Genomic DNA, 12,107 nt, shown 5'->3' with positions numbered 1-12,107 from the left:
TGATTTTAACTTAAACTTTCCCTAATGATGAAATGATGTTGGGCATTAAAAAATATATGTATGTTTATTTGCCATGAATCCCCTCTCCTTCGTTTTTTGTGAAATGTTTGTTTAGATCTTTTGCCCATTTTTTAATTTGTTTGAATTCTCATTTTTAAGTTGTAGAATTTCCTTAGGTATTCTGGATATTAGTTAGTTCTTTATGAGATACGTATTTTCCACATGTTTTCTGCCCTTCTTTGGCTTGTCTTTTGTTTTATAAGTGTCATTCAGAGAACAGTATTTTTAAATGCTGATGAAGCCTACTGTATCAGTTTTCTTTCTTTTATGTTTCATTCGTTTTGTGTGTTGTGTAAGACATCCTTGCCTAACCCAACATTACAAAGATATTCTCCTGTGAAGTTCTTCTAGAAGTTTTATAGTTTTAGGTTTTAGTCATTTTTGTCTATGATCCATTTTGAATTAGCTTTTATATAAAGAGCAAGTTTTATTGTCTTGGAGATGGATGAATATTTATTTTTTCTTGTACTCCTTGTTGTAGAGGCTGTTTCTCCTTTGAATTACCCTGTCTTTTTGTTGAAAATCATTTATATGCATCTCTTTCTGGACCCTCTGTTTTACTCTTTCTGGACCCTCTGTTTTGTTTCATTGATCTACATGTCTGTCTTCATGCCAGTACCACATTATCTTCATTTCTGTAGTTTTGTACTATCTTGAATTCTCTAACTTTGTTCTTTTTTCAGAATTGTTCTGGTCATTCTAGATCTTTTGCCTTTACATGTACACTTTAGAATTAGTTTGGTTTCTATAAAAATCCTGGTGTGATTTTGGTAGGTGTTGAATCTTGGAAAATTGGGGGAGAATTGACAGCTTAGTATTGAATGTTTTAATCTACAGACATGGTGTATCTTTCCATTTGTGAAAATCTTTTATTTCACTCATCAATTATTTGTAGTTTTCAGCATGTAGATCTTGCACATGTCAGATTTGTACCTATGGATTCCATGTTTGCTGATCCTAATTTAAATGATATTCTTTTAAAAAATATTTCTTTCCAATTTTTGTTCCTAGTATATAGTAACATTTCTGAATTGAGTTTGCTAAACTCACTTGTTAGATTCACTAGACTTTTTGTGTGTGTGTGTGGATTCCTTTTGTAGATTTCTTTGTAGGCAGTCATGTTGTTTGTGAACAAAGGAGGTTAATTTCTTCCTTTCTGATGTTTGTGTGTTTTTCTTTTTTTTCTTATTTCACTGGTTAAGACTTCAGTACAATGTCATAGAAAGAGTAGAGTGGGCATCCTTGTTTTGTTGCTGTTCTTGGAGGAAAGCAATCAGTTTTTCACTGTTAAGTATATTATTAGATATGAATTTTATAGACACTTTTATCAGGTTGGGGAAGTTTCCTTTCATTTGTAGTGGTTTCAGTTTACTAATATTTTGTTAAGACTTCTTTCACCTATGTCTATGAGGGCTATTGGTCTTTACTTTTTTTTTTTTCCATATTCCTATCTGTTTTAATATTAGAGTAATGCTGGTCTTATAAAATGGGTTGGGAAATGTTCTTACATTTTCTGGAGGAATTTGTGTAGAGTTGTTACTATTTATTTCATGGATGTTTGACAGAATTCTTCAGTGAAGCCATCAAGGGGTTAAGACTTCTTTGTGGGAAAGTTTAAAAGTATGACTTCAATTACAGTATTATGGGGCTATTCAGGTTATCTGTGTGTTCTTAGGTGAGTGTTGATAATTTATCTTCCAAAGAGTTTGTTGATTTCACCTAAAATTTCAAATCTTTAATGTATGTAGGATATATAATGATCCTTTTCTATTTCATTCTTGCTATTGGTCATTTCTGTCTTCTCTCTTTTTCTCTTGATCACTCTGACTAGAGATTTAGCAGTTTGATCAGCTTTTCAAAGAACGAGTGTTTGGTTTTGCAATATTATGATTTATAATAAATATATATTTGGTCTTTCTCCCTAGTTCCTGGGTCACAGCTCCCAAAAGTCTTATAATTTCGTAAGTGTTGAGAGAAAGATATCTTAAAAATAAAAGAGAAGTTTTGATATTGCATTTTCAGTTTTATTCAATTTGAAATATTTTCTGATTTCTCTTTTATTTCTTCTTGACCGAAGGGTTATTTAGAGGTATGTTGTTTAATTTTCAAACATTTGTGGAGTTTTCAGATAATCCTTTTTTTTTGTTGTTGAGTTCTACTTTAAATCTGTTGAGTTTGGAGAAAATACTTTATATTCATTTTAAATCCTTTTAACTTTTTTTATTTTATGGCCCATAATATATGGCTTGTCTTGGTTAATGTTTCATATACCTGACATGTGTATTCTGCTATCACCGAATGAAATGTTATACAAATGTTGGTTAGGTTCTGTTGATTTGTAGTCCTGAGTGAATTTTGTATGATATGTTGGAATTACCAGAGGAGAAAAGATGGGGATCGGCAGAGAAATATGATATAACAGAGCATGATCTAATCCATTCATTTTTAGTTGAAGAAAGTAGGGCTCAGAGTGATGATGCAACTTGTCCAAAGTCACATACTTGTACCAGAATGACAATTGCAATCCAGTTTCCTGAATAGCCTTTAGAGATAAGAGAATAACTCAGGAGCTTTTTCCCAGAAGTCATTCACTAAGTTGATTCTAACTCGGATTTTGATGACAAAGAGACAGAGAGTTTGAAAATAGCTCCATTCACGATGGGAATTTGGAGAATTTGCTGAGAATGCTTATGTGGGGTACCTGTAGTGACAGAAGTTCTTGTGCTTAGTTTAAGAGGTTAGAACTTTGTGTTAATAACAGTAATTGTATAGTCTTTCAGTGTTTGGGTATCTTTTCACCATCACACAATCATTTTAACATGCACATAGTGAGCTGAGGCCTTTTGAACGAGGTTATTTTCCTCAGTACTGAAGTGAGAAAACAGAAGCTCAGAGGAATTAAGTGATTTGTTAAAGGTCACACAGTGATAGGATTTAGGCTGTTGCTTGTTCCACTGCTCAGACTATATTCATCTCACTAACTCTAATCAACTATCTTAAAAAAAAACGTCCTTTTTTCATAAAAGGATCAAAATATAAGGTTGTGGTTGGATTAATAATGCTCTTTCTCTGTATCCTGTAGTCTCTAAATTAAGATTCTGACATGATTTTGGGTCAGTAATCTGTAATTAAGGATTAAAGGATAGTATTTGTCCACACTTACCAGCATAATAGGGCAGTTCTGAGAAGTTACATAGTTGTGTGGAGTATCATGCAGGCTGTTCTGTTAAGCATGTTTTTCTCTTCCTTATGAGTCAGGAACAAAGAGATCTTTCCAAACTTTATAATGACCTGATTTTGATACATTATTAGATTTTTTCCCCCTCCAGTATTATTCATGTCTAACTTCCAAAAGTACTTTAATACCCAGTTCTCTTGTTTCATCTGTATGTCACCACTGAAAGAGCAAGAAATATTTTCTGCTTTTGGCTAGTGAGGGAATTAAAGCATAGCCCATTAACACTGATTAACTACTATATATGCTGGATAGAGTGTTAGGCACTAGAGCTATGAAGATAAATAAGCCAGAGTTCCTTATGAAACAATTGAAGTTGGAATTAGAACCCAGATCACTTGGGGTTGGTTGGTTTTTTTTTTTTTTTTAAATCCAGTATCTTTTTAAGTCCAAGAACCATACTGTCTCTTATTTTTCAACAAATTAATTTAATGCTCATCTTCATGAGGCTTATACTTTGAAAACTTTACCTTTATGTTAGATTCACTCCTGCCCATAATCGCACCCACCCCCCCTTTCTTTAATGGTATTTTTTTTCTTCTGATTTTAAAAGTAATATATGTACTTTGTGGACAGTTCAAAAAATTTTGGAAAGCACAGAGAAGAGAATAAAAAATTATTTGTAATCCTCCTGCCCAGCTGCAACCATTGTTAACATTTTGATGCATATGATTTTAACCTCCCCCCACCCAAGTATATATGTGCATAAAATATTTTGTGTTTGTAAAACTTTGGGTTCCTTCTAATCTTGAAACTGATTTCATAATGCTTTCTCTTTTCTCTCATAAAATGAAATACTTCTTGAGATTGGCTTATAGTTTTCCTTCTAAGTTTTATTATTGCAGGCTCATCTTTTGGTGTTGGTGTATTCAGTTAAGTAATGATGTTGGTAAACAGGGAGCATGTGATTAATTTTACTTTAGTAATAGATATAGCAGATATGGAAGTCAGATACGTGTTCACTGGAGCTTTCTGCTGCTGGCTTTGGCCCTTCTAGCTCTAGTCAGAAAAAGAAGAGATGAAATATTCTATTCTGATAATCTATGTTCTTTCCCACCACTTGAACCCTCATGTTAATCCTTCACTGCAGAAGCAATTAAAAATTTTTTTAGCCGCAGCTCTTTCTGATCAAATAACTAAGTGTATTTTTGTAGGCTTTGTACTGTTTTGAGTTATTTTTTAATCTTAGCTCTTGAATTTTTAAAGTTTCAATCCTCCCACCTTTTAGGTAATGTTTAATTTGGGGTGGCACTCACTGAAGCTCAAATCAGTTGCCTTTGAAAGAAAGTGGTAGGCAGACAATAATTAGTAGACAGTTAAAGACTTTAGGGATTGGGTATTATTATCTTTACACTGTCTTTTTGAAAGTAAAAAACAATATTAATCATTCATGTTTTTTTCTAGGGCTTTTATATTTTTAAAGCACTCTAACAGAATAACCAGACTGTTTTTTTGAGACCAGAGAACGTGTAGTATGCCTCTGACTCCCTTGTATTTAAGGAATATACTTTCCGTAACAACCTCAAGAAGTGTTTGTGGAAAATATACATGAATAATGGTGCCTGTGATCACATGTGATGATTTTGTGAGGACTCTGACTAAAGCAGGAAGCTCTAAATTGGTTACCTGGTCTTATAATTGATGTATTTTTTGCTGGCTTGTTAGATATAGCCAACCTATTTCTCAGCATTGAAGTAGGTCCTGTCATTTTCTGATCACATTAAAACTTGATTGGAATAAAACGAACTAATAATGTGTTTTCCTTCTCTCTTAGATTCATGCCCGCAACCAAAATGAAGTAATTTTTGGGCTGAATGACGGCTATTATGGTGCTCCATTTGAGCATAAGGTAAGAGGGTTTTCGCAATGCTTTGTTCAGTGCAAGTGTGCCTTTGACTTACTGGGTAAAAGCTCCGTGTAAACAGAATCAAGTTCTAAGTATCATTATAATAATATTTGTTGTTTAGTGTGGCTTAGGGTGAATGCTTTTCAAAGTGAAAATTCATTTTGTAACCACCCCAATGCATCTTTTCTAAATCCAGATTATGTTAATTTTCCTAAAAGAAAATCTCAACTGTTTCTGCATAATTCCTTAGGGGTTAAGGAAGACTGGTGAATTTTGATTAAATGCAATACGGTTTTGTTGAATGTTTCAGATATTTTTTTAAAACTATGGATACATTTAAGAATGCCTGAGTCAGGCTTTATTACAGTCAATGCTGTCTGTATATTTAAAGGTGGTTAGAAAGTGGGGAGGGAATCCACCTGTACCAGGTACCTTCTCTCTGTGATACATGCCGGTGATTCGTGTTCTCTGTCACACGAAAGACTGGCCACAAACCAGTGGGGTCAGTTTTCTACATTATTTCCTCTTCGTGATCATGTTATTTCATAATTCTTCGTCGCTGAAATCCTGTTGCTGGGATGCTCCATTCGTTCAACAACTGTTTATGAAGCACCTGCTGTATGTCAGCCACTGTGCTCTAAGGGCTAAGGGTACAACGATGAGCAAACAGATTTTTTTTTCCTGCTGTCGTGGAGTCTGTGGAGGGGACTAACACTGATAAAGTAACCTAAAGATACCTACATAAACACAAATGGTGGTAATGAAATGAGGACCTTGCTACTCTAATGGCTCAAGAAAGGCCTGCGGGGACTTGACTTTTAAGGTTACAATGCAGAGGATAAGTGGACGTGAACAATGTGGAGGCAGTGGGGGCTGAACAGGGAAAGCATCCCAGGTAGAGGAGGGTAACATGCTGAGGGCCATAGAATGCCGGGGGGAATGGGGCCTGAAGGAAAGTCCGAGTGATAAAGGGAGAATGATGCCAGATGAGGCTGGAAAGGTAGACAAGGACCACATAACACAGAACCTTTTAAAGGATTTTATCCTAAGAGCAGTAGAGTGTGTTGAAGGATTTTCAGCATGGCAGATATAGAATTAGATTTGAATTTTAATAATTTCTCTCTGCTGATAAATTATGATTGTAGAAGAGGCAGGAATATATGTGGGAAGACAGTAAGAAGGATCTTAAAGTATATCAGGTAAGAGAGGTTGATAGTTTGGAACAGGGTTATGGTACAATAGAAGATAGGAAAGTTTTCAGAGATAAAAATCATTAGGATCTGGTGATGGCTTGAATTTAGGGTGTAAGAATAAAGAAGGTGTTAAGGACAACTTTTGGGTTTCTTGCTTAGATGAAGTAACCAGATAAATAAAGGTGCCAGGTACTGAGAGAACTAAGGGACACTGGAGGAAGACCAGCTTTGGTGGAGGCAGATCGCGATTGAGTCAGAATTGATCATACGGACTTTGAGATACCTTTGAGATATCCACGTGTAGGTGTTAAAGTAGATATTTGGATTATATGAGTCTGGAGTTCAGAGAAGAGAGTGAGTTAGAGATATAAACGTGGGACCAAAGCAACTAGTCATTAAAGTCATGCGTTCAGATAAGACAGACTAGGGACAAGCTGTGTGGTGAGAAAGAGGGGCTTAATAACCATGCCTTGGGGATCCTAACTTTTAAAGGCCAAACACAGGAGGAGGCATTGGGAAAAAAGTGGCTGACAAGGAATCATGAGAGAGAGATGAGGAAAAGAGAGTGAAGTCTCTTGTAGAATCTCAGAGGTCAAAGAAAGAGGTTTTTGTTTTGGTTTGGTTTTTGGTTTTTAAAGGGAGGATGTGCTCAAATAAGATGAAGACTGAAAAATGCCCATTCCATTTGGCAGAATGCAAGCTATTCTAGGTGCCTTCATCAGAACTCAGTTCAAGCTCTGACAAACTTTTTTTTCTTAATTAATTTTAAAGCCCTTATCTTCTAAGTTCTTACAGTATAGCAATACCCTGTGTATGCCTTTGACATAACACTTTTTAGCTCTTTCTTTCTTTATAGTCTGTAAGCTTCTTAAGGACAGATTTCTATATGTAATTTTGAATTCCCAGTACTTACCACTGTCCCTGAGACCTGGTATTTACTTACTAAAAATGTTAGATTTAGTGAGAGAATGTGGGAACTGCTACTGCTGTTGTTTCTAGTGCCCCCCCAGGGTCAGGGTCAGCCATCCTGACCCTGTGAAGGGGTTAAGTTCCTCTTGCAGCTGGTAACTAGCTCACCATCTAGCACGTCTGGCACATAGTAGTAATACTAATAGCTAATATCTATTGAATATTACTATCTATCAAACACTATTTAAAAGTTTTATGTCTGTTACTGATTTAATCTCCCTGAGAATCCTATAGCCAGATACTAATAGTAGTTGAGGTTTTGAGTAGGCCAATAACTAACACCCCTTTCTTCTCCTGATTTTGAAACATGTTTAGATTTAAGACAGGTGATAAATGAAGATCGAATGTTGGTTATTATTGATAAAATGAATTGACAAGTTTGGCTTAAATTCTGTAACTGAAAGAGCTTGTATATGGTACTTCCTCCCAGATTGAATCCCCACACCCGCAAATAACAGAACAAGTAGAACTGGGATCTTCCCTTTGGAGGGACAAAGCCTGATCCTCCGAGACAAAAGCAGAATTTATGTTTACTTTACACAGGCTGTTCCTGAATGGGGGGGACCTAGAAAGAAATAAGGCAGTCATGCTCAGTTTCATCTCCCAAACTCAGCAGTCAGATAAATCATCTGCCCATCCTGGGGAGGAGTGAGTGAAAGACACAGAGAAACTAGAAATGTTCTTTTCAGAAACTTCTCTTCTGGGAAGTGGATTGGAAAGTTTTCCTCCTGTGTGGAAACATGGGAGCGCAGATTAAGTGTTTCTCCCTAACAACAGTAATAATAATAACCAATGTTTAGTGAGCACTTATGTGCCAGGCACTATTCTAAGTGCTTTACATATTTTGCCTCATTTAAACCTCACAATTGTCCTTTTATAGAAGAGGAAGCCAGCACAGAGAAGATAAGTAACTTTCCCAAGGTTACACAACTACTCAGTAGTGGAGCTGGGATTTGAAGTCAGATGGTCAATAAATGCTTACTGAATAAGTGATTGTAATAAGTGGTGCATTTTATTCTAAAGTCCTTCACTCAATGAATTTTATAAATTTAAAGTTGAGCTTACCTTTGCCCCTGTTCCAGCTTTCAAATAAACACCTGACATATAAGGTGAACCTTAAAAAGGGTTTTTCTTTTTCTTTGTTAAGAAAGCCATGAGCAGGGTGTTCAGTCAAGAAGGCATTGTAAGTGCACACTTTGAGACCTGCTGCACCAAACAAAAACAGTGATAAAAAATCAGTGAAGTTTAAAGAGACATAACTTGCTACAACAAACAAAAAGCAAGATAATAAACATATCTGGAACAGAAATGAGCTAGAAACACAGAGAAGTGGGCAGAAGCCTTGGGCTTAGTTGGCTGAAAGATGAGCTCCTCTGGGCAAGATGAACACTCTCTCCCTATTACAGAAGGAGGCTGGGAAAAGATACCTTAGAAAAACCATCAATCTTTAAGGATAATTTAAAAAGGGAAAATCTTAAAAGCTAGCAGAGAGAAGAAATATTACCCACGAGTTAGACTGACAGCAGACTTCTGATAGCAACAGTAGATGCCAGAGGAAATATATCTCCAAAGTGCTATAAACTGTTCATGTATGATTTTATTTCTGGTAAACTTTCAGTCAGGAGTGAGGGTGAAAGAGAGGCAGTTTTAAGTACACAAAGACTGAGGGTTTATTTCCCACAGGTTCTTTATCTCTGATGAATGGTGCAGATAGAGAAGTGATCCCAAAGGGAAGATGTGGGCTGCAACAGCAAGGGACAGCCAGGTGCATACAAATGGTTAAAATGTTAGGGGATTTAGTTAACTACTGACTGAAACGGAAATGCACACTAAAACTAATTTACAGTAAGCTTGTGTGTTTTAAGGTAAAATAAATGGCCACTGTTGTTCAAAGCATAGCCTGTGGAGCAGAGCCAGTCTAAGAACTGTCAGTCACCAGTCTGTGGTGAGCCAAGTATAAAAAGTGAAAGTAAGTGTCTTGAAACATTTATAGCAATTTGACATTATTGTGGCTTTTTCTGTATTTTATAAAAGCATCAGCTCACAGTGAATTGAAGGAGAAGCAGCTGGTCCTTCCCCACAGAGAGTTTGAGAAGCGCTGCTCTAGACAACAATCATGAAGTGGGGGAGGCTGTTTAAAGAGTAAGATTCACTGAGGTCATCGGTTTGGTTGGGAAGAGGATGGAGACAGTAAACAATTTTAGAATTTCTTAGAAAAATCTGTTGCAGAATATGTATGTTAAAAATCTAAAGATGCCTAGTAGACACTAGAAATAATAAAGGTTTTTAATTAGCAGAGAAAGAAAATGAGAATATACAGAGTAGAAAACTTTGTCAACTTGGTAGGAATCAGACAAGGAAAGCACAAAAGAAAACAAATGGTGAACAGAAACATATGGTGCAGCTGTAAAAGTCAGTCCATATATACTTGTAATCACAGTCATTGCACGTGGATAGCATATCTGGGATTGAAATATTTCATAAAGGATTACAAAATGCTGAAGCAACAAGGCTTTGAGAACAGGATTGTATTTTAAGAATTTGTGTTCTATACGAAAGAGGAAAGGTTATACTTGTGAAGCAAAAAGGAAGCATGTTTTAGACAGTGAATCAAATTTTGGTTGACCAGTTCTTTAGCATTCTTGTTTTTCTACATTAGCTGTAACCAGAAACACATTTATTATTCCTTCTGATGATTATGTTGCTGTTAATCCTTCTTCTGTCCACTTTAAAGTGTCTTCAGCCACTGTGGGTCTAAAAGCTGAACTTCAGTTTGCTCAGAACTTTTGCCTCTTTGTTTATCTGCTTCTCAAAAAGGCTTTACTCATTTCTGTTGTTTTTAGGAACCTGGTAAATCTCTCAACTATTTACTACATTGGACTAGTAGTTCAGTCTCACTGCCAGGAGTATATTTGGAAACTATTTACTACACTTGAAAATCTTTGACTAAAATATACACCGTGGGTTTGAATCCTTCATTCAGTAACCTCTGCTGGCATTATTAGGGGGTGATATGTTCTTGTTAATTTTATGTAGTAAAATTTCATTTATTTGGCATACAAATGTCGAACTCTTAAATATTTAACTGCAGTACAGACAAATAAATAATTGAATCAGTGATGGTAAAAAAATCTTCTATCTTTAGTTGTAAAAGTGATTCGTGATTTTTTTTCTGTCAGTAAATATCAAGTACATATTATGTGCCCATTATTAAACGAAGTACTGTGGCCTTTAAAAGTCTTAGACGCAGATTCACAAACATTTATTCTTTTAGCTGAGATAAAACAGCATTTATTCCAGAAGAGTTCTAGTTTACATTTAGGTTTAGTTTAAAAAATTATTCTTGATATCAGTTGTTTAGGTCTTAACACAGGTGAATTATAGTAGAACCTTAAAGAATTTCGAGAGAACTGTAGGAAGAGGTTGGTGAATAAGGTTAGGAGGCCTGGAGAGATGTTTCCCAAGTGTATTTTACTGCTAGGATGGCAGCTAGGGGAACATGAGAATGGGAGGCTGTTGGGCCAGCTCTGTATTCAGTAAGCTGGAAACCTTTCAGATCCCAGTGCAGGAGTTTTGCCTTCTATATAGACTTGTAGGGTTATCTTTGCCTGAATTACTTTTTGGCAACTACTGTTCTTTTTGAGAGGATGCTGACAACTACTTGGGTGAATGTACACTCCAGTGGTTAAGAATATGGATTTTGGGGTCAGATTTATGTGAATTTAATTCCAGGCATCACTGCTGCTTGCCTGTGAGAGAGATTTTGGGCAAATTGAGTCATCTCTGAGTTTATTTTTTCATCTGTAAGTGTAGATAACAGTTTCTACCTCATCATAAATTATTTTGAATATTGAAGGTGATAATGTGTATTACAGGCCTGGCACTCGGGTAGAGTTCAATAATATATGGAAACAACTACTCACTAGGCTCTAAACCCTATGATAAGAGGAATTACATCTCTGATGCTTACTGCTGTGTCCCTTGAACAGTGCCTGGCATGTGGTAGGTGCTCAGTAAAATTTTATTAATGAATGAAGGTGAATGCTTGTTATATTTAGGACTACCGTAGCGATACTTGAGATTAAGAATCTTCAGGGGATGGTGTTTTCCTCTCCTACTCTGCTTTACCTCTAGCCCCAACTTTTGGAGTTTTGTTTTTATGTAACTCATACTGTCATAATAACTCTTAACTATTGCATTTTCGATAAAGTGCAAAAAGCTTTAGAGGTTGAGAATTCTTTTTCTCAAACTATAGCAGCAGTGTCTTCAGAGTCCAGTAGGTGGCAGTGCTTTCTCATTATAATAGAAAAAAATTAGAGCAAGCATCAAATCCAAGTAAAAAGGACCAAATCTTTTTGGAATAATGAAACTCTCAGGAGACTGAAATAGCAATTTGGTGATTAATTTCACAAATGCAGTCACATAACTTTGATCATCTCAAGTACATAGTCCAGCTGAGATTGAAGATTTAGGGACAACAGCAAAATTCAAGGTCTGTTTCAAGAGCCTGTACAAATGAAAATTCCTATTTTTTGAAGGCATGATAACTTTTCAAAAGTAGAAAATCTAAATTCTAATCTCAGTTTTGTTCTGGTACTGTGTTCCTTGAACAAATCACTAAACCTCTCTTAGTTTTTGGTTTCTCATTTCAAAAGTAAGAACATCTTAGTCAGCTGATTAACACTAGAGGGAATATGAGTTATCTAGCTCAGTGCCCTTAGCTCACGGGTAAAGAAACTGAAACTCAGGGAGCCTCATGACCTCTTAAACTTGACATGGCAAGTCAGCTTCATGCTTTAAAGAT

The 12,107-nt window shown here is 35.9% G+C and overlaps 1 protein-coding gene across 2 annotated transcripts in view; it reads left to right on the top strand.

The window, feature by feature from the left end:
• Positions 1-12,107, top strand: part of UVRAG (UV radiation resistance associated) — a 253,659-nt gene that overhangs the window by 40,397 nt on the left and 201,155 nt on the right. For both annotated transcript variants that reach the window (XM_006203319.4, XM_072969171.1), the window contains exon 5: positions 5,070-5,144. In XM_006203319.4, the coding sequence (XP_006203381.2) occupies positions 5,070-5,144 (75 nt within the window). The remainder of the gene's footprint in view (positions 1-5,069; positions 5,145-12,107) is intronic.

Source organism: Vicugna pacos, chromosome 10 (genome assembly GCF_048564905.1).
Source record: "Vicugna pacos chromosome 10, VicPac4, whole genome shotgun sequence".
NCBI classification, from domain to species: Eukaryota; Metazoa; Chordata; class Mammalia; order Artiodactyla; family Camelidae; genus Vicugna; species Vicugna pacos.
The sequence above is the reverse complement of the archived record's forward strand: the minus strand, read 5'-3'. Positions and strand labels throughout refer to the sequence as shown.